Genomic DNA, 24,644 nt, shown 5'->3' on the forward strand with positions numbered 1-24,644 from the left:
ATACTTGATGTAACGTTCTCATATTATCAGGGCCGCATTTAGGTCAATTGACGCCCTAGGCAATTCTCTAGTAGCCGCCCTTCAAGCATGTACCATTTTTGCGAAAAAAAAATTGCAAGCAGATTTTTTTATTTAAATAAGAATACATAAAAATTATCATTTAAGTTCAATCACATCCGATTTCTTTCTTGATTTTTCTTTGGAAAAATCATGTATAATGTCGTCATAATTTATCGCCTTTGTTACGTCACTTTCTATGGACAAAATCGACAAATTGTTAAGACGTTCTTGCGTCATACTTGATCGGAAACTATATTCATGACTATTTTAAATTCATGACATTTTCGAAAATGACCTTTCAGCGGACACGTTGCTTGGCAACTGGGAGGCACAAATAAATGCGCAAAGCAATATCAAAATTAGGGAAAATATCTTTCAATCCACTCTTCTTTAAATATTTAGATATGTCAATTGGACCGCGTTATGTAATAACGGATTAACCGCCAAAAGTCCAAAATCGAGATAATAGTGCCATCTTGCAGCTAGGGTGCAAATCTATGTATAAAAATATGTTTTTTGTAAAACATTTAAAAAAAAGCTGTTTTTAAATGCCTGTATTAAGCGACATTTTTTATTTTCTTAAAAAAAATCCCACACTAGGATTTGCAATATCGAACTAAACGCCAATAATGGTACATAATCCATTGTCATAAACAAAAATCCGCATCTTTGTAAGTGTAATAACGAATCAAGCGCCACGAATAGTCGGTTAATTCTTTATTACAAAACATAACATATTTACTAACGTTAAAGATATCGAATTAAAAGACATCCTTTGTAAGGTAACATCAGATTAAGCGCCAAATATGTCTCTTAATCCGGTATTCGGATCTTAACTCATGCATATCTTAAAAAATCATTAACGAATTAAGCGACATTTGATCGAATACCTTTTAAAATATAAATTATTTTTAAAAAAATTTAAACACATGTAAAAGTCTATTTACATTTGCATTAATATATTAAATATGAAACATGTCAGTACTATATTTTAGAAATAGTACCAAAAACAAATTTAAAATCTTTAAACCGATTTATCTCAAAACTACATTTTGGCGCTTAATCCGCTATTACACAACGCGGTCCAAATATTGGTGATTGGTGATTTTATTGTGGTATCCAAATGACCCTTTAAGTGAAGGCATTTATGTATCTATTAGTGCAGTCAGTGAGGGTATTTGGCTCCGAATTCCATCCTACTGCATCAATTTACTTGATATTTTTAATGTAAAGTAGGGAATAGCTCAAGAAACAAAGTCTACGCTATATCCTATGACACTTTTAACTTAGGGGTGATTCCCACCCGTTCTCGGGAGTGGAAATTTTTTTCATCAAACTATCACCGGAAGTGGCCAGAGAACCTAATTCTAAGCAATAACTGTTTTATAAATTTTTTTGAAAACTCAATACTTTTTGAGTTATTCGTGGTTAAAAATGTGCCATTTTCATTGAAAAATGACACCTTTCGGAGACTGTTTTTGGGAATACCATAAAAATTGTGCATCTAACGAAAAAAACTATATAAAATATTTTTGTAAATCATGAAAAATCAGAGAGATTCATGTTTTCATAAATCTTCTAGTTTTAATAAAAAAGAGATGTTAGACGAAAAAAGATTTTTTTGTGCATGCTCAAATCGGTGTATTCAACTTAAAATACCAGTAGTACCTTTTGTAGTGCTTGAAAAGACCTTTAAAACGAGAACTGTTAAATGTCGGTTACGTTCAAACTAAGAGAGATATGGTGCAAAAAAACTTATGACTAATGTATTTTAAGGAAAAATTCGAAGTATATTTAACCCCTCATCCATCAGAATTTAAATGCATCGTTTTTCTTCTAGAATACCTTTTACTATAGTGTTATTTTTATATTCAAAAAGTTGGACGGGTTTAAAATGAATGGTTTTTGAAAAGAATAAGATCAAATTATAGAGTGCAATTTTAAATTATCTTAAAAATCTTCCTTTTTCTCCATGTAATTCGAAAGTGATAAGAGATACGTAAAAAAATACCTCCAAAAATGTAGGTTTTCTTTTAGGTAACAATTTTATTTTTCTTTCATTACTGTATCTCATTGTCATTTTCGAGTTACATGGAGAAAAAGGAAGATTGAATAAAAAATTAAAAATGCTCTATAATTTGATCTTATTTTTTTAAACCATACATTTTAAACCCGTCCAACTTGTTGAACATAGAAATAAAACTATAGTAAAAGGTATTGTAGAAGCCAAACGATGCATTCAAATCTACTGGATGCGGGGTTAAAATATACATACTTCGCATTTTATCTTAAAATAAATTAGTCATCCTTTTTTGTTGCACCATATCTCGCTTAGTTTGAATGTAATCGAAATTTAACAGTGCGTTCGTTTTAAAGGTCTTTTCAGGCAGGACTTACAAAAGATATTGATAGCATTATACCCTTAAAATCGACCATTTCTCTGTTATTAAGCTGAACACACCCATTTGAGCATGCAAAAAAAATTATTTTCACCTACCATATCTCTTTTTATATTATCACTAGAAGACTTATGAAGGAACGAATCTCTTTGATTTTTTATAAGCTACAAAAATGTTTTATATAGTTTTTTTCGTTAGATGCATAATTTTTAAGATATTAGCAAAAAACCGTCCGAAAAGGCGACATTTTTCAATGAAAATTGCAAATTTTCAACCACGAATAATCCAAAAGGATTCAGTTTAAAAAAATTATAGAACAGTGCGTCCGCCGCCTTTGCGGTGCTGCCGACGGCCCAATAATCCCTAAATTTACGACTTCTGTCCTTTTTGAATGAATAGTGTTAAGAAAATGCAATTTGTTTTCTAGTAATGAATGCCCACTTATATTCCATTGATGGATGTACTATGTAGATGTACTTAAATGTTATTCGATTTTAATTTTTATATACAAATATTTTTTGTACAGTATTTTTGCTACCCTCTCATAATTTGCCGCCCTAGTCAACTGCCTATATTGCCTAAAGCAGCGGTTCTCAATCTGTGGTACATGTACCACTGGTGGTACATATAATTATTTGCGGTGGTACACAAAACACAAAAAATTTAAAATAGTAGTACTTATTAAGTCTTGATAACGCAATCTAAAAGTATGGGTGGTACCAAAAATAATAAAAAAACTGTAGGTGGTACATGACTCAAAGAGTTTGAGAACCGCTGGCCTAAAGGATAAAGCAGCCCTACATATTATATGTTTTTGATTAGTGACGTGTAGGTACACTTCGCGTCAAAAAAAACTGGTACAACTCTTATAACCGAAAATCGTGTTTTTCAAGTTGTGTAAGTTGATCTTGTCACAAGTGTCATTCTAATTTCTAAGGCAACGTTGCCAGTTCAACGAAAGTATTATATCAAACTAGGTAAAAACGGGGCTGTGCGACAGACCGCATTTTTTAATACTAAAAACTAAAACAATTGTAATTTTCCGTCATCTCGATTAAGTATCCATACATTGATTCGTGTTTTATTATAATTTATGAAAATATTTCAATTCAAAAATATTGATAGATAATAAATCTTGACATGACTTTAAATTATTATGTTTAATGTGAAATCGAGAGGTGTGATTGGTTTCTCGTAAATTGTAGGACAAAACTGCATTAAGTTTGTGTAGAATAATAAATAAAACACACTGGAATGAACAATTGTGGAATTTAAATATATGTATTACAGTTCGAAATATACATTTTAAACGTTATTTTTTTTGTATTTAGATTTAGTGCAATTCCGTTATCTGTGATGGCAACAACGACGTGATTCACGAACAATAATTGTCAGTCTGAACACAGGTTTACATTGGGAAAAAAAGTGTACCAGTTTTATATGACGCGAAGTGTACCTGTAGTCTATTCGGCTTTGCTTTCGGGCTTCCAGTACTGTTTAAAACTCTACAGAATCAAAAGCCTTCTTGTAATCGACAAATGCAAAAAATCAGTAGTATGTTGTACTCGATGCATTTTTCAATTAATATCTTTTATAGTATGCAAATGGTCATTTATGCCATATCCTGCCCTGAAGCCTGCCTGTTCTCTGGGCAGACAGAAATCAAGTTTAGGTGTTAGTCTCTTCGTTAAGATTTTCATAAAAAGTTTGTACATATGTGTCAAGAGGATGATGGGTCTATAATTTTTTAATTTAGTAATATCACCTTTTTGTGTAACAATATTATTATATCACTGCATTGTTCCAGTCTTTTGGAATCGTACCCCCATCTAAGCATTTATTAAACAGTTCGCATACCTACTGTTTTTAATAGAATTTTGCCTTTATAGTCCATCTAATTTACTTACCGTTGCACGTCATCCGCGTCATAGCCCGTGAGATCACGTGGTACCAACACGAAATATTTAGGCAGTAGGTGTGTTCTTTTTATTAAACGCTTTTATTTAGTTCAATAGTTTGCGTCAAATCTTTAGACGGTAATTTGACTGCCTTTTCTTCAGTGCAAATGAGTGAAAATTTTCAGACATATGCATTCGCGGGAACAATACACGAATAGGCAATAACAATTTTTTTATGTTTATTAATTATTTAAATAAAAAAAAAGATTTTAATGGAAAATGCTTAAATTCTCTTGTTTTTTACAATGTAAATACTTGAAACTTTTACGGATTGTAGCTAATGATATGAGCTATATATAATTTCACTTTTTACATTAATTGCTTACGTTATGCTTCATAAATAAACAATCAAGTTTCAAATTTTTTGCTGATTCCGACTACTTTTCATGGTAGTACATCATATGTTTTATACATATTTTAATAAACATGACGATATATGTTAATGTTTGAAAAGTGTAAGACTAAAAAGTAAAAAATAAAAAAAATTAAAAAAATTTTTTTAAGAAACGCTTTTCTTTAGTTACGAGTGACTAAAATTAAATATATAAAAAAATCAACTAAAAAGCAAAAAATAAAATAAAATTAAAAAATCTAACACATTCGTTAAAGAAAAGCGTGGAGCGAAAACCGTTTATTGGATGAAGTCGCGCCACGCTTTTCTTTGACGAATGTGTTAGATTTTTTCAATTTTTTTTATTTTTTGCTTTTTAGTTGATCTTTTTATATTTTCAATTTTAGTCACTCGTAACTAAAGAAAAGCGTTTCTTAAAAAAATTATTTTATTTTTATTTAGAATCATTTTGCCGAGTACACTGGAATTACAGCCACTAGACATATTTTATTATATACGCGTAGAAATAATATTTGAAGAATTCTATTAATGTTAACCTAAAGAAATACAAAATAATATGTTTCATTTAATAAAAAATAAAAATATATACCATTTTCATTCAGTTCCAATGCGAAGGCAAAACAATCTTATTTTTCACTTAGAATACGGAGCGCAGTCCAGACTCTGAATCGACGATTTTCGACTCTTATTGGAGTCTCCTCGGAGAGACGTAGGCCTGCTGCTCCATACTCGAAGTGATCATCGATGAAAGTTTATACTCACACTGCAACTGACGTGAATGGATTAGGTGACTAGCGTCATCTGGCAATTGAAAGGTAAAGTTTTCAATCCTAATAGCAACATTTATCATATTGAAAATTGTCAAAAATATTACTAAAAAAATTTTAAATTGAAAACTTATTGGTCCATTTCCCTGGTGACACCTCCAAGGCTTCTACAATATGCAAGCCAAATGGATGCTGCAGTGAAGACAAAAGGGAAGGAATTCTACACTATGCAATTCACAATCCTTGTCTGCAGCTTGGTAAAGTTCCAACGGAAAATGGACCTAGTTACTCTATAGGAGTAATACTAATATAAAACAAATAAAAATGTATACCATTTTTATTCAGTTGAAATGCGAAGGCAAAACAATCTTATACATTTTTATTTGTTTTATATTAGTATTACCGATCAATATTTCAATCAACGGTATTACCCTATAGAGTAACTAGGTCCATTTTCCGTTGGAACTTCACCAAGCTGCAGACGGGGGTTGTGAATTGAATAGTGTAGAATTCCTTCCCTTTTGTCTTCACTGCAGCATATATTTGTCTTGCATATTGTAGAAGCCTTGGAGGTGTCACCAGGAAAATGGACCAATAAGTTTTTAATTTAAAAATATTTTAATGATATTTTTGATATTTTTCAATATTATTAATGTTGCTATTAGGGTTGAAAACTTTACCTTTCAATTGCCATGTTTCATTTAATTTGTATAAATGGATTATACAGTAGGAAAAATGGAAGAATATCCATAAACGAACATATAAAACACGCTGTATTTTCCTGAAGCGTTTTTATGAAGCACATTTGTTCGGAATACACTAACTATAATCGAACGAAGGTGATATTTTGGCATAAATTAGTAACATTTATTTGACAGTTGCGGTGATTACACTTCATATTTGTTTATATTCTTTACTATAAGTATCTGTTTTATTATATTTACTGTTTTTATTATTTACTTTACTATCAAAAGATCCTCTACTATAAAAATATAAATTTCACCTAATTTTATCACGACTTGGAATAATCGAGGTATCTGACAACTTTTTTAGTTGTTATTGTAGACATATATACAAAGAAACTTACTGGCTTCATGCAAAGAGTTCGGAGCCGTTTTTTAATTATTAACAATGCAGTGCAAAAACGCTTGCACTGCAAATCTTAAAAGATTATAACTTAATTCTTGTTCTATATTTCTTTTTTTACTTATTTACATTGAATATTATAATATTTTGTTTTGTTGTATAATCCACGTTTACAATAATTATGTGATCTATTTGATTTAAAATGAATTCAGGATTTTTTATACTTTGGCAACTATGTCAACTTAGATCTCTGGCGTAGATAATGACGTGCAACGTTAAGTAAATTAGACGGACTGTACATATATCCTTCTTTGTTTCCCATTTCTTTCTCGCTTAGGTTTTGTCGTATTTCCATGAAGGCTTTTGTATCTTTACTAATCTTTTCACTTTTGGTGTCATTTTTCTTGGCAAGTTTGAGTAATGCGTTTCTATTCGAGTCTATTATTAAATTAATTTATTGTGATAGTCGATACTTAGAGGATTGAGATTATTACTCTGTAATGTTTCAGCTATATTTTGGATGTATGTATTTATACTCTACTGATAATAACATTTTATTGTCTCTGCATCTCTCAGAGAAGCTACTTGGCTCATTATTTGGATTGTTCATTTTAATATCTTACCTTAGAGTCCTTTTTGGTTTTAAACCAAGAGCTTTAAGTACGCGCAACGCATACCAAGAAATAAAAGCACCACCTCCATCGTCCAAAGCTCCTACACCTACGTCCCAACTGTCAATATGGCCAGATACAAGAACTACTTTTTCGGGATCTCTCGATCCCTTAATTTCTGCAACGACGTTTCTCGATGTAACTGGATCCAAATTTTGGGTTTGGATGTTGAGTTTTAATACTATTTTGTCACCACGATCCTAAAACCGCATTAAGTTCTTTTAGTTAACAATATTTCAGTCCTAATATAAGTTATCAACATAAAATCATTTTTTTAGTTAAATTGTGGCTTATTTCCCATTTAGAATAAATGATTACATAAATGTCACAAGGAAATAGCTCCAGAACAATATTATAAAAATAATCCTAATAAAATGTACCAAAGTTAAATACAATTTAGACAGCTTTATGAAAAATGGTAAACTCTTAATAACACTGGACAACACACATTTTGTCCTATGTATAAATACATGAGACATCTTGTCCCCGAATAATATCCAGTTTTTATACATTTTAAAACCTTATTACCTGTATTCTTTGGAGCATACGAGCATCTTCTATTGTTATTGAAGCTGCTGCAATCTTGGGTATGGAGTCTTCGTATTCAGTTAGACCAGTATGGAGTGTATTTAAGGAAAATGGCGTTACAGACCTTATCAAGGTTGCTATTGCTCCATACTTAGCTGCCTTACTTGGTCCATTAGACCTATGAAATAATCAAAATCTGTATTTTTTAATAAAATGCAATGCATTTGTATAATTCGTAGAACTTACGAGGCTAGGTAGCTCAACAAGTTAATTCAACTATAGTTTCTATTTTTGATACCAAAGACACGTGTTTTAAAAATCTAAAAGCCCCAGGTTAACTCAGCTTGAATAAGATAAAAGCTGTGACACTCCATCTGCTTAAAAACAACTTCTCAGTGGAGCAAACGATCGAGGAAGATTTACTGATCTTGTCGTGGGAATAGCCAACGATTATACAAAGCCTCAACGATTAAACATGACGACGCCAACGCAGCAATCAAAGTAGGTTGGAAAAACTATTTCGAGGGTCTGCTTACAGAGCAAGCACAAGCAAACATAGCCCATGCAGTACCTGATATCGAGATAGCAGATCAGAACCAAAATAATGAACTGACAAACCCACCCACAAGACAAGAGATATTGGATACCATTAAAGCACTGAAAAATAATAAAGCACCAGGGATTGACAACACACCAGGTGAAATTCTCAAAATTGGAAGCCACACACATTGATAGATAGATTCCATAAACTGATAAGAGGCGTATGGGACACAGAAGAAATTTCAGGAGACTTGAAAAGGGCAATTATATGCCCAGTCCACACGAAGGGAGACAAACTGAGCTACAAAAATTATAGAGGCATATCCTTAGTCTGTGTGAGTTATAAGGTGTTTAGGTGGATCATAAATCGAAGATTAAGCCACTTCACAGAACAAATCATAGGAGAATACCAGGCCGGATTCAGACCAGAACGGTCTACTATTGATCAGCTGTTCAACGTGAAACAAATATTAGCTAAGGCCTGGGATCACGACATAGATATCTACCAAATCTTTGTGGATTTTCGACAAGCCTATGATAACATACATGGAGATAAAGTATATGTAATTACGCAAAAATTTGGTATACCAAGAAAATTGGTAAAGTTAGTTCAAGCCACCATGACTCACACAGAAGCGCAAGTAGAAGTTCAAAATGAATTGACAGATCCCTTCCAGATAACTAAAGGGCTAAAACAGGGAGTTGGGCTGACACCGACTCTGTTTATACTCTGGGCTAATTAGCAAAATTCATGGAAAAGTTATTTACCAGCAATTTTATTGCTGGAATCGAATTATAAATCCTATATATTAATAATATAGGTATTCAAAGTCCGCAGATAGTGTGCTACTTTTTTTATAAACAAAATGGCGCCGACAAATCGTATTTTTTTCAATTATTGCTCTATAACTCCGAAGATTTTAACTTTACAACAAAAACACTCAAATAAAAATTCACCGCACATAAATTCTGCATAGAGATATGTTTTTCACGATTTGATCCGACGAAAATTTTCCTTGGAAAATGCGGGTTTTCCTAACAAAAACTCTAATTGTCAAATAAAGTTTTAGGTAAGTAATTATTCATCAATAATTAAATAACTTAGTGACATCAAAGCTTTCTTGGTATAGATTGTAATTCCAGGAAGCCGGTGAAAATTAAACGAATATTTTAGCAACAATTCAATTGTTAATTAACAATTTACGATCGCAATAATAACCAAAATAATCATGATACATTGATCAAACTTATAAAGATTATAAAGATGAGATGCTTATTTAATATTTTATCGACAAAATATAAATTTTTTTTGCATAATCTTTAAATTTAAAAAAAAAATAGTTATAATACGCTGGTCTAATTAGTAATGTACAAAGAAAGGTTATTTACCAGCAATTTTATTGCTGGAATCGAATTATAAGATCCTATATATTATTAATATAGGTATGCAAAGTCCGCAGATATTGTGCTACTTTTTTTATAAACAAAATGGCACCGACAAATCGTACTTTTTTCAATTATTGCTCTATAACTCCGAAGATTTTAACTTTACACCAAAAACACTCAAATAAAAATTCACCCCAATTTAATTCTACATAGAGGCATGTTTTTCCCGATTTGCTCCGACGAAAATTTTCCTCGGAAAATGTGGGTTTTCCCAACAAAATCTCGAATTTTCAAATAAATTTTTTGGGCCAGTAATTATTTATCAATAATTATATAGCTTGGTGAAATAAAAGCTTTCTTGGTATAGATTATAAATTCAGAAGCCGGTGAAAATGAAACGAATATTTTAGCAACAAGTCATATGTTAATTAACAATTTACAGTCGCAATAACAACCAAAATAATCATGAGGCATTGATCAAACTTAGAAAGATTATAAAAGTGTGATGCCTATTTAATATTTTGTCGACAAAACATAATTTTTTCATTTTTTTGCATAATCTTTAACTATTTAAAAAAATTGTTATAAACAAATTAACATTTCTCAGGAATTGTTTATTATATTCTAATTTTAAAAAATACTTAAAATGCGTATTTCATAGGTCTTGAAAATTAATGCATTAGAAAATTTTTCCAACCATTTGCAAAAAAGCTATGAAACAGCAAAGTAAATATACGAATTCTCCGTTGTTTATAATTTGTTTTAATTGTTTCAAAGCTTAAAAGTGAGTCTATGCACTCACAAAGAATGTCAAAAATTAGTGCAATGGTTATATTTTAATCAAAGATTAAAAATACTTTTTTTTATAATTTTTAGCGCAAAAGTAGGCCTGATACAGAGTCGGAGCTAAAATGTTCACTCGAAGCGACTGACACGCAGCATACATTATTTATTAAAAGTGTAGGTCGCGCGGCCGATCGTCGCTCCGAGTGAAAATTTTAGCTACAGTACTGTATTAGTCGACTTTCGCGCGTGTAAATTACAAAAAAATATATTTATTATCTGTAATTAAAATATAACCATTAAACTGATAATCGATACTTTTTTGTAAATAATTAGCTTGTACTTTAAACTCACTTCTACGCTTTGAAAGAATTTAAAAAAATGATTAACACCGTAGTAATCGTATGTTTACTTTGTTGTTTCATAACTTTTTTGCAAATGGTTGCAAAAAAATTTTAAAGCATTTATTTTCAAGATATTTGAAATGCGCATTTTAGCTATTTTTTAAAATTATAATATAATAAAAACTTTCTGAGAAACGTTAATTTGTTTATAACTATTTTTTTAAACATTTAAAGATTATGCAAAAAAATTAAAAATTTATATTTTGTCGACAAAATATTAAACAGGCATCTCATCTTTATAAGATTTCAAAGTTTGATCAGTATATCTTAATTATTTTGGTTATTATTGCGACCGTAATTTATTAATTAACAATTGAATTGTTGCTAAAATATTCGTTTAATTTTCACCAGCTTTTGGAACTATAATCTAAACCAAGAAGGGTTTTAAGTCACCAAATTATTTAATCATTGGTATATAATTACTTATCTAAAACTTTATTTGAAAATTAAAGATTTTGTTGGGAAAACCTGCATTTTCCGAGAAAAATTTTCGTCGGAGCAGATCGAGAAAAAAACGTCTCTATGCAGAATTTAATCACGGTTAATTTTTATTTGGGTTTTTTGGTTGTAAAATTAAAATGTTCGGAGTTATAGAGCAATATTTGAAAAAATCACGATTTTCGGGCGCCATTTTGTTTATAAAAAAAGTAGCACACTATCTGAGGACTTTGCATATCTATATTATTATTATATAGTATCTTATAATTCGATTCCGACAATAAAATTGCTGGTAAATAACTTTTCCCAAAAATGGCCTATTCTCCGATAATCAGCCCAGACTATTAACATATGTATGGAATATGTCATCAGAAAAATGTCCGTAAACCCAAAAAACAATGTACGAAGATGACGTAAACTAAATGGGAAGAACCGTAAGATACGTCATAGAACTATATGTGAAGCTTGAAGAAAATACTAAAGATAAAAATAAAGTCCTAATACAAGTCAGGAACCAACGAAACTTACAGAACTTAACAGAAATCGACTCTGATAATAGAAGTAGTAGGACAGCTCACATACTTGGGTGTACAGATAACTGAGAATGGCAGCGAGGAGGAAGAAATATATAAATTGAGGGTGAACAACTGGAGGAGAGCAGCCAGAGACAGAGATACTTGGAGGCGGATTTTGGGGGAGGCTAGGGCTCTACTTGGGCTGTAGCTCCATAGGAGAGAGACATAGCCTCTGTCTCGGTAGCGAAAATGAAGAATATATTCCTTCATTCTAAACACAAGAGGCAAAGAAAAAAGAAAAGGTCCAACGGATGATGAATCACTTTTCTGGCGATCCATAGTGATGTTACAAAAGAGACCACTGTCAAATAAGGAGTCACCTTAAAATAATGATAGCAATATATGCGCCTGAGAACAACCGAGCTACCAATATAAGACAAAACATTTATGAACATCTTTAGAGTGTAATCCTCCTCCTCTGTCCTTTATCCTTCGTAAGGATGTGGTGACGTTATGGTATTTGACGAATGATTGCTATCCATTCTTCTCTCTCCTGGGCGCGGTGTGCTGCCTCAGACAGAGAGTAACCGGTGGCGCATTTTATTTGGTCTGACCATCGGAGTGGCGATCTTCCTCGAGTTCTTTTACCCTCTACCTTGCCTTCAACCACTAACCTCTCCATGCCTTCTCTTCGTCTGGTAATGTGTCCAAAGTACCTCCATATATTTTGGTTGATGATGGTGGTAAGCCTAGTGTTGATGTCGAGTTCTGATAATATTGAGATATTTGTGCGATGTACTGTCCAGGGTATGCGCATCATTCTACGATATACCCACATTTCAAAGGCCATTATACGTCGTGAGTCGGACTTTTTAATGGACCAAGTTTTTGAAGCATAGGTAGCGATAGGAAAGATAAGCGTCCGTACCAGGCGCAGTTTCGTGTTCCTGGTTATGGCCGTATCTTTCCATATTTTAGTGAGTTTGACCGTTGCTGATCTGGCCATTGTAAGGCGTCGGCGTATTTCTTCTTCGCATCCACCATTGTTTGTGATAACATAACCTAACTAATTGAAACGGCTTACCACTTCAAACCCCGCTACGTTTCGTATTTCCGGCTGGTTATTTCTAATTCGATCGATTACCTTGGTCTTCTGTACATTAATTTTAAGTCCATATTCACGACTAATAGTATCTAGTCTGTACATGATGTATTCAAGTTCATTTGTTGATGATGCTAGTACTAAAGTGTCGTCAGCATAGCGGAGATTGCTGATTTTTCGGCCTCCGACTGATATTCCTCCTAGCCATCCATCGAATACAATGCGCATGATGTGTTCGCTATATATATTGAATAACGTGGGAGAGATAATACATCCTTGACGAACACCGGCTTTTAGTTTAAAATTATCGGAGTATGTGTTGTTGACTCTTACGTTTGCTGTGTTGTTGATATACAGTTGTTTCAGCAGGTATACTAGATGTTCGGGGGTACCCATGTCTCTCAGTATTCCCCACATTTTATGCCACTTTACATTATCGAACGCTTTCGAGTAGTCGACGAAGCATAAATATGTTTCTAGATTAAATTCTCTACATTTTTCTATAATTTGTCTGAGATTAAGAATTTGTTCTCGTGTGCCTCTTCCAGGGACAAATCCACATTGTTCTTGTGGGATCTGTGGTAAAAGTATTGATTTTAATCTCTCGTTAATTATAGTTAGAAGGACTTTACTTGCGTGGGAGATCAGGGCTATAGTGTGGTAGTTATTACAATCAGTTGGTGAGCCTTTATTATAAATGGGTATGAAAGTAAGCTTACACCAATCATCTGGCCATTTTCCTGTGTTTCAGATTTCATTACACAGTTTGAACATCACTTCAACTCCTACGTCTCCCATTTCTTTAAGTGCTTCCGCCGTGATTCCGTCTTCTCCTTGAGATTTTCCAGTTTTCAATTTGAGTGTAATAAAGACCACAAAATGAATGTATATAACCATTATCGCCGCTTTTAACGTTCATGTTGGCCATAATATACACGAGGAATTTTTTTTTGACATCCATTTTATTACAATCTATTTTATAAAAAATAATAAACAATCCATATGAGTGTTAAGAGTGTGACACAGTCAATATTAACCCAGTGGTGAATGTATCCAAGTATCTCTGATACTCTGATCCCTATGTATATTATCGTTGGAAATGTACCAAGGAGCTTGGCACAGTTGCCTTACTTTTGATTGAAAGCGCTGTATCTTGAGTAAATTTATTTCACTGGCAGTTCCCCAGATTTGGATGCCATGCGTCCAGATGGGTTTCAGTACACTTTTGTAGATCAGAAGTTTATTGTCTAATAGACTTAGGCGTGATTTTTGATTCATGAACCAGTACATCTTTCTATAAACGAGGCTCAGTTGTAGTCATTTGTTCCAAATATATGCTTTTGCCATGTTAGGCGGCTGTCTAGGTAAATCCCCAAGTATTTTTTTTCTCTGATTCTGGCTTTGGTTTAGAATTATAACCTTTAGCCACGTAATTGTATAACTTATCACTAAGTCAGGGGAGTAATGTGTAGTGTGTGTTGAGTAAGTGTCTTGTTACTTTGCAAAGTTGACGTCATTGTCTTTGCAAAGAGACGCTAATTGTTTCCGAACGTCTGCGGTCCCTTCGGTGAGTACCGATCCCACAAGGACAGAAACTACTTTCCATTTATTAATTTATAATAAATGAAAAATTCCTGCCCCTGGTAGGATTCGAACTCCCGACCTTTCGTTTCAAAGGTAGGCGCTCTTACCACTGCGCCACAGAGGGGATTCCCCAAGTATTTGATGTCACTTCTTATTGGCAGTGGTGTGTTGTTAAAGGTTACAGCTGAATCGATCCCCTTCCTTAGTGTAAACGTATTGTGTGATGACTTGGACATATTAACTTTGACTCTCCACAGTTTAAACCATATTTCAAGTCTATTTAAGTGAATTTGTAGTATATGTGCAGCTAGGGTCGGATTTTCGTGGCAAGCTGTTAGGACAGTGTCATCAGCATATGTTGCAATTGTTGTACGATCTGAAGTTGGTATATCTGCTGTGAATAGGAGGTACAGTGTGGGTCCAAAGACACTTCCTTGGGGTACGCCAGAGTGGATGGGATGTAGAGTAGTGAGGGCCTCCCCTAGTTTTATCTGATACGATCTGCCGGTGAGGTATGATTGTAGGAGCATGCAGATTGGATAAGATAATTGTCTTTTAAGTTTTGATATTAGACCTTTATGCCATACCTTGTCGAAGGCTTGGGAGACATCCAGGAAGGCTGCTTTACAATATTTCTTGTTCTCGAGTGCATCTCTTGCGGTTCTGACTACCCTATGGACCTGTTCGATTGTGCCATGTTGTTGTCGAAATCCGAATTGGTAATAAGGTATTAAGTTTTTTTCTGTAATGACAGTGTCTATTCTTTTCAGGAGAAGCCTCTCAAACACTTTGGAGGGTAAAGGCAGAAGGCTAATAGGACGATAGGATGAAGGTTGGGTTGTGTCTTCGTTGGGTTTATGAATTAGAATGATTTGTGCTACCTTTTATTGGGAGGGGAAGTGGCACAATCTTAGGACAGCATTGTATATGTACATTAGTAGCTTTATTGCTTCTTCAGGTAGTTCTTTGAGAATTAGTCCTGTTATCAAGTCGTATCCATATCCAGATGCATTTTTTGTATTTAGGTTTTTGATTACTTCTTCAGTTTCGGTAATTTTAACTTTTCTGGTGGGAAGACACATCTGGTAGGGTACATCTGCTATATTTGTAATACATTTCTCTTCGTTCTCTGGAACCTCTCTCTTGTGCGATTGGAAAACTGACTGGAGATGTTCAGCGAAGTGTTAGCCCTCTCTTCGTCACTTCGAGACCAGGTGCCATCATTTTTTCTTATCGGTGCTTTAGTTTGTGATTGTGTTTTGAGTGTTTTAGACAATTTCCATAACGAGCAGTTCTTTTCTTCAGAGCTAGACAGATTTTCTAGAAAATAGTTTATTTCTTGTTCTTTGTGTTCCTGTAGGACCTTTTTTAATTGACGGGTTGCTCTGTTGTATTTGGTTTTATCATCTGGAGCACGGGTGGTCTGCCATCTTTTTCTTAATTGTCTTTTCTCGTATATCATGGTATTTATATAGAGCGGGTATGAGCCCGGTCTCTTAGCATATGATATATCAGGTGAAGCTTCCCATGCGGCTTGTTGAATTTTTACAGTAAAATGTTTGACTGCTTCTTCTATATCTTGCTCAGATTTTAGTGGTAGGTTTAAATTTATACTATTCTTTATTATATCTCTGAAGGTATTCCAGTTTGTCCGGCTATTGGATAAAACTAGTGGTTTTGTGATGTGGTGCACCTGTGTACTTAGAGTAATAATGAAGGGAGAGTGATCAGATGAGAGATCGAACAAAGGTTGAACTTTCAAGTAGTTTAGAGAGATACCTTTGACAATACAGAAGTCGATGAGATCAGGCACTTTTCGTGTGTCGGTTGGCCAGTACGTCGGTTGACCCGTGGATGCCGTTAGTAAATTATTGTTTTGGACACTTTTTAATAATTCTCTACCTCGAGAGGTTATGAGTCTTGATCCCCAATGAAGGTGTTTAGCATTATAGTCAATAGCAGCTATGAAGCGATTTCCGAGCTTGTTAAAGTATATCGTGAAGTGTTCTTCTTTAATAATTTTATTTGGTGGACAGAAATGATAACGGAGATAAAAATATCAGAAATGATAACGGAGACCTTCTGCCGGACCACTGCATTATGATAATTTAATTACGTATTAATAAAACCTTTTTAGTAGCTAGACAAACTGCGTCTAAGTTCATCCCCTAAATCACAACCCCTAAATCGCAACCCTCGGTCGTAAATGCCAAACGCCTTAACGTAGAATGACGTATGAGGTATAAAGGCCGGGACACGCATGCCCGTACCGCGTCCGCACCGCGCCCGCACCGAGCAGAGACAACAAGGCTGGCCATGCTGTCACTACTCGGTGCGGACGCGGTGCGGGCTCGGTGCGGATATATGTGTCCCACCTTAACCCTAAAGCTTGCAACTAAAATTCTCCAAGAACTATAGTCCAAAGCGCATCTGTTTTGAGATGGACGTTGAGAGGTGACTCAAATTTTTTTGCAGAAATTGCTTAAAAATAACTCAAATAATAATATTTGAGTTATCCTCCCACTCAAAATGGTACGGAACATTGTTTAAATAATCAAAATGTCAAAATATGAAGGAAAAATTCGATTTTTTTATTGCTTTTTTGATTATAACTTTAAAACTATTCATTTCTGAGAAAAGTTGTACTGACATAAAAGTTACGTGATTAAATTTCCTACAATAGAGAGTTGGTTAAAAATTTAAAAAATAGTCAGTCACCCTTGATGCAAAATAGCAATAATTTCGAAAACAACCATACAAAAACAAGTATTTGCATTTTACGTTTTTCAACCATTTACGCTACACATAGGACTTTCATATTTTATCCAGAAAAACTTTATGATATAGTAAAACAACACTGTAAATTTCATTAAGATCGGTTTAATAGATTTTGCAAAATAAATTTTGCAATCCAGCTTTCGCAAAAAAATCATTTTTTTAATGTTGCAGGACTGAAATAAAGCAGATATCAACTTGAATTTTTTTTGCTTATGGAAGTGTAATGTACCTTTCATTTGCAATTTGCAAAATTAAAATCGATTAATTACCACGGCGTCGTTAAATTTTTTAAATAAACATTAATTTTTGGTGCTACGCGCAGGACAGCGGTGTTCGATTCACACAAGTTGATTTCCACCAAAATGTCTTCCAATCTTTATCTAATATAATATTTTCTAACTCTATATTTTGTTGTATTTTAATATCTTAATTCCACAAAAATCAAACTAATTTTATTATTGTTTGTAAAATATTGTTTAAACAATTGCATATATTTAAAAATAATAAACTTTTATTTTCTAAGTTAAAATATATGAACAAAGAAAGTTTTTGCTAAAAAAGTGTTATTTCAAAAGATAGAGTATGTGTTTTTATTTTGCAATAAACAAATTTATTTATTTATTCGAAATGTAATAAAAATTAAAATTTATCAATCATTATCAAAGGTCATTGGAATGCCCAATCAGAGCAAACTATCCGCTGTCCTGCGCGTAGCACCAATAATTAATGTTTATTTAAAAAAATTTCTGACGCCGTAGTAGTTTATCGATTTTAATTTTATAAATTGTAAATGAAAGGTACAGTACACTTCTATAAACAAAAAAAATTCAACTTGCTATCTGCTTTATTTTCAGTCCTGTAACAATTTGAAAAAAGGATTTTTTTTTGCGAAAGCTGGATTGCAAAATTTATTTTGCAAAATCTATTAAACTGATCCTAATGAAATTTACATTATTGTTTTATTATATCATAAAGTTTTTCTGGGTAAACTACGAAGGTTCTAAGTTTAGCATACATGGTTGAAAAACGTAAAATGCAAATACTTGTTTTTTATGTTTTTTTCGTAATTATTGCTATTTTGCAACAAGGGTGGCTATTTGTTTAAATTTTTAACCAATTCTATATTGTAGAAAATTTAATTACGCAACTTTTATGTCAGTAAAACTTTTCTCGTAAATGAATACTTTTAAAGTTATAATCAAAAAACGAAGAAAAAAACGAATTTTTCCTTCATTTTTTGACATTTTGATTATTTAAACAATGTTCCGGACCTTTTTGAGAGGGAGGATACCTCAAATATTATTATTTGAGTTATTTTCAAGCAATTTCTGCAAAAAAATTTGAGTCACCTCTCAACGTCCAAATGTACTAATATTTTTATAGATGCGCCCTGGTCTACTAATGAATCAAAGGATAAGTTTAGCAGATGAACAACGGGAGTGCGTACTGAAAGATTGTGTACAGATGCAATATTCGTCATAAAGCAAATTACTGAGAAATCACGAGAGTATAATAGACCAGCATTTCTATGTCTGATTGACTTGAAGAAAGCGTTTAACAGAGCAAGACTCAAAGATATCATAAAAAACTATTGAAAATATCTATCAAAACAACAAAATGGAAGTCAGAATAGATGGACAACTTACAGAATCTATAGGCATAGGCAGCGGCATAAGATAGTGAGAATCAATTTTATCTCAACTAAAACAGTATTAATCAGCAAAGAACCAACCAGATATAAAATAGAAATTGATGATATCAATATTGAACAAGTAATGGAAATAAAATACCTTGGAATTACATTGTCAAGCTACGGAGACCTGGACAAACAAGTGAGAAGGACAAAGAAGTGAGAAATCAAGTACAAAAAGCAAATAGACTAGCAAGATGTCTTAATAATACTATACGACGAAACCGACATATTAACACTTAGAAGAATTACAGGAAATAGGCTGAGAGATCGACAAAGGATTGAACATTAGAAGTCAATTTTACGTACAGTGTGTAAACGAATGGACATTAAATAGAAAAAAAAAAGAATGGAATAACCATATAAGCAGAATGGGGGAGACAGGTAAGGCCAAAGTAGCAAGAGGTACATCACCAATCGGTAGAAGAAGTATCGGCCGACCGCGCAAAAGATGGAGTGACAACCTTCCTTAGAGGTACCAATCCACTAATGAATAAGCAGAATTGCTTATAAAATGGAAGAAGAAGAAGAATGATTTTAATGCAATGAAATAAATATTTTACTTCTAAAGTCGGGAAAAAACGCTGTTAAAACGCTGTTCTACTCACCTGTATTCTACATTTGCAAAATAATTAACATATTCGTAGTTGTACACCACAATTTTTCCTTTAACTTTTTCAGAAACTCTGTCCAAATCATCGAAGTCTTTAACGACGATTGCTTCCGCCTCGACTCCATTGGCTGATGTGGATACAGAACCACCGAGGGTCAGTACTGGAATGTTGGTTCTTCTTGGCGACAGCATTTCACATGTTTGAGTTCCTCTTAAATATAAAACAAATAATGTTATAAAAGAGAGAGAAGAAGAGAAAAAAGTATTTTTTGAACCTTTATGTTTCAGACATATGCAAGGTTTTTCTTCTTTGTGTGCCGTACTTGTTTTGAAGAGTTGGCTATCGTCGTATTGACAAGCTGATGAAATGTTCCCCTGTCGGCAGCTATACGAAATAATTCCTCGACCGTTCGACCTGTCCATTGTCTAATGTTACGCAGCCAGGTTTTCTTCCAACCCAGCGTTTTCCTTAGATTTGACCTGAATGATCAACCGGAGTAAGCGATATTTAGGTACTCTCATTATCATGTGTAAGGTTGCAGGAGGTAAACTCTTTCCAATATGAATTAGCTAATGGTGAATAACGACACATATTCACATGCAGTATACCCCATTCCACCAATATACGACCCTCTTGGATTATCGCGACAACGAATATTTTACTGGGCAAAATATGAATAACGAAAGTAAATTGCAAATTATATTGTTGTTTATTGGAGTAATTATTAGAGCAAAATACTTTCGTACTTCTTATGTTGCACACTAAAATATTCGTTGTAGCGATAATCCAAAACAGTCGTAGGATTCGTGGAATACACCATACCACATGTAACCCTTAAATAATCCCAACACTTTACATTAACAATATACCTACAATTGCTGCATCCGTACATTACAAATCCCTAAAATCTGGAGGAAAGCTAGAGTGGTAGCCCTCTTAAAACCAGGGAATTATCCGGCGCATACAAAGATTTTTAGACCTGTCTCTCTTTTGTGCCACCTTTTCAAGGCATTTGAAAGAATGATACTGCACCGGATCGCTGAATATGTGGAGACGAAAATTATTCCAGAACAAGTAGGATTCAGACCCGGAAAGTGCTGCTGCAGTCAAATTCTTAATCTCACCCAACATATTGAAGATGGTTTTGAACGGAAAGAATGAGTAGCGTTCATAGACCTAACTGCCGCCTATGACACAGTTAACCATCAACGGCTACTCGCAAAACTCTACGAAACTACAGAGGATTTCCGACTAACAAGGTTAGGGAAATGTCTTCTCCAGAATAGACGCTTCTACGTAACGCTTCAGTCCAAGAACAGTCGGTGGAGGGACCAAAAAGAATGGGCTACCACAGGGAAGTGTTCTCGCGCCGATTCTATACAACATACAACAACGACCAACCCATACACCAACAAATAAGGCAATTCATTTACGCTAATGATACAGCTGTGGCAGCTCAGGGAAGAACCTTTAATGAAGTCGAAGTGAAACTGACAGATGCCCTGGGAGATTTAGTTCTATACTACGATAAAAACCATCTGAAACCCAATCCCACAAAAACCCAGGTATGTGCTTTCCACCTTAGAAACAAACATGCCCGAAGGCCGCTATAGGTGAAATATCGTGGTCAGATGCTGGAACACAACGAGACGCCAAAATACTTTGGAGTCCGTCTGGATAGAACTCTGTCTTACCGATACCACTGTCAAGATGTCAAGAAGAAAGTAAGTGCCAGAAATAATATCATCCGCAAGCTAACTAATACAAAATGGGGAGCACAACCACACAAACACTCCGAACTTCTGCCTTAGCAATATGTTTTTCGGCCGCGGAGTTTGGAGCATCAGTATGGGCAAACTGTGCTCACGCAAAGAACGTCAACGTGGCTCTAAATGAAACGGTTCATATAATATCAGGTTGGCTGAAACCGACACCTATCGAATAGGTATACCCCATAGCTGGGATTGCTCCACCACCTATCAGGAGCAAGGTCACGTCAGAGGTAGAACGAAAAAAGCAGGAGACGGACCGAAGACTTATATGACTACCAAACTCAGCCAAGCAGACTAAGATCTCGGAAAAGCTTTCTGAAAATATCAAGATCCATCCCCGAAACGCCAGAGACGCGCCGAATATACCTATGGCAAGCGTCAGCTACCGCGACACATTTTCCTCCCTCAGAGGAAATAGCTGCTGAATTTACCGTATCCGACTTGGAAAGCTCTAAACAGACTATTCACGTTGTGCTAGTAACCTGAAAAAATGGGGATACCAGGAGGACGATACCTGCGACTGTGACGCGGTTTAGACCAGCCGGCATCTACTATCATGCACAGAGATGAGAGAGACATGCACAGAAGAAGACTTAATTATAGCAAATGGCAGGGCCATCTATGTGGCCAACCATTGGAAATACAGAATTTAAAGTTGTTGGTCTTCCGGACACGGAAAGTAAGTAAGTACCTACAATAGTCTAAAATTATTTGTTTAATATATAATCTTGACCGTGGATTAAGTATTAAACGATATTATTTTGTTATTACTTGATACTAATCTTTCTAATAAACTACAACTTTGGTGGTCCCAAGCCAGATGAGAAAAGAGTAGGTGAATATTTAGCTTGGTGATAGTAGTATACCAAGTGGATACTATCAATAAATGCCAAGAACCCCCCCCCCCTCCCCTGAAAATACTTAAATTAGGAATAACTTTAATGTAATAAAATCGTTTTGGTAAAATTGTACGTTGTGGGCTAGGCAACTGTTGCTGTGATAGCTTCAGGTCATTTGACTATAGGAAATCAACTTAAACTTAACAACATCTCTTAGACAAATCATAGCATTTGATTTGTCCTTAAAAAGACAACCACATTCAATTTTGACAGTAAAATTCTCCTGTTAGTGATCCCATAGTAAATCATGAGGGGAAAAGCTTCATGATACTATCCCGATATGGTAAGTATTTGATTTTACATTTAGTTTACTCTCAAAAGTAACACCAAACTCTGATTTTATATGTACGTTATTTTAAAACATAAGTGATGTATCCTCGATATGTTGACTTACTAATCGTGGTATCTTCTTTCTATTGATTTCCTCTTTTAATATGGGTAACGACATCCTACTGCATTCTGCCGAGGAATTTGTAACTTTAGTCATTAAAAAAACCGAAGGAGCATTCTGGCGACCGAAATGGAATACTGGAGAAGATGCTGGGGTCTGACCAGAAGAGACAGAAAACCAAATGAAGAGATAAGGATAAGAATGCAAGTGGACAAAGATGCCCTGCAATATATAGACGAGAGAAGACTAAAATGGTACGGCCACGTACGCAGAGCAGAATATACATGGGTAAATAAGGTTGCAGAATGGAACCCATGAGGAACAAGTAGGAGAGGACGAACGAAAAGATCTTGGAAAATGAAGTCGACAAAACCATGCCAAATAAAGGATTGGAAGACGGAGACTGGGAAGATCGAAAAAAAAATGGAAGTCCTGGCTGACGGAAGGCTAACGGCACTAGCTGTGACAACCCTTTATATATTACTTACCTAATCCAATGCGGAATTGTAACATTTTCTCCATGAACGTTTTCTAGGTCATATCCTGTCGATTGCATCAGATCCAGTAAATACTCTATTGAATCTTCCAGTGCCTGGCTTCCTGATTGTCTGGCTCCAAATTTATCAACAAAATACGCCAGTTCATCGTAGGTTTTGCCCTTGAATAGCCCTTTTGTGGTTGCATTTATGATCTGATTAACTGTTCCTTGATAAGAACGAATTTCTTTGACCAGATCCGAAGACAACTTGCAGGTATGTGCATGAGACAATGATGCATACACCAACACAGCTATTGTTGACAACCACATAATCAGATCAGACGAATGGGTGACACAGGCAGGTGATCGTTATACTGTTCGTTTAGATAATCAGATTTTTTATTATATTCCAGTCATTATCGAAAAATATAGGCGTAGACAATTACTTTTAGGAATGTTAAATTTATCGAAAAATATACACGGCCCGATATAATACAATAAATATAGGAAAGTGGGGCAAAATATTTCAAAACGAAATTATTAAGTACATTAATATCATTTTTGAAAATCTCCAAAGATATCTCTTGAGAGAAAGACGTTTCTAGAGGTTGGTGTCGAGGTTTTTGGAAAATCAATCTTCTATGACGCGTTAAATCGATTTAGAACACAAAATCGAAATCTTGCTCAAAAAACTGACAAAAGTAGAAGTACATAATTAAACTGAAGAAACGCTTAGTTATTACTGATACGTCCAATCACCAACAGGTTCGAATAAATAATTAAGACGTGAAAAATTGTTATTTTGTTACCAATATTAACAGTGCTCTACAGTGCATCATTTCTTATATTTATCGCAGAATAGAAGCAAGTTTTACCAGCAGTGCACATTGCACATGATACAGAATACAGCAATGATTTTAATAGCAATATTTTGTAAATTCCCCCGCGATTCAAAAACATATTCCGGTGTGCAACATTTTACGATTTGACAGACAGAAAAGAAATTGAAAATAAAAACTGACAATACTTTAAACGCGCTTTCCTCAAAACTACTTTTTCAAAAGCTGTAGACATTGTAACTCAGAAACTACTTGACCGACCCATATTTTGTATATATTTTCTTTAGACATTCATTGAGGTAATGCTGTCGATATGTTTTTTGTTTTATGCTTATTTTTTGTTTAACAATGATATATATGTTGATTTTCACCCTTTTTGCAAAAAAATTCGTTGTTTTGACTTCTCAGTGATATCAAAAAGTCGATAAAACTAAAAAACTCGATAGCGTTACCTTGAGAAACTCATAAGCTAATAAAAATTTTTGAATTTTTTGTTTACCATAATCCAATGATGAGTTCTGATGTCCAACGCAAAATTCATTGTTTTTTGAGGTGTCTTTAAAAATTTGCCACCGTTGGCTTATTTTTCAATATTTTTTCTTGAATAATC

At 34.1% G+C, this 24,644-nt stretch overlaps 1 protein-coding gene across 2 annotated transcripts in view; it reads right to left on the reverse strand.

Moving 5' to 3' along the window:
• Positions 1-23,580, reverse strand: part of LOC114329001 (carboxypeptidase Q-like) — a 61,190-nt gene extending 37,610 nt beyond the window's left edge. The window contains exons 1-4 of one of the 2 annotated variants that reach the window (XM_028278012.2): positions 23,206-23,578; positions 19,650-19,865; positions 7,822-7,999; positions 7,246-7,493 (exon numbers count right to left, since the gene is read on the reverse strand). In XM_028278012.2, coding sequence (XP_028133813.2) covers positions 7,246-7,493; positions 7,822-7,999; positions 19,650-19,865; positions 23,206-23,525 — 962 coding nt within the window. In that variant the 5' untranslated portion in view covers positions 23,526-23,578. Of the gene's footprint in view, positions 1-7,245; positions 7,494-7,821; positions 8,000-19,649; positions 19,866-23,205 lie in introns of both variants that reach the window. The other variant, XM_050662710.1, reaches the window with a different exon arrangement.
• Between the last annotated feature and the right edge of the window lie 1,064 nt (positions 23,581-24,644).

This window comes from Diabrotica virgifera, chromosome 9 (assembly GCF_917563875.1).
Source record: "Diabrotica virgifera virgifera chromosome 9, PGI_DIABVI_V3a".
Taxonomy (NCBI): Eukaryota; Metazoa; Arthropoda; class Insecta; order Coleoptera; family Chrysomelidae; genus Diabrotica; species Diabrotica virgifera.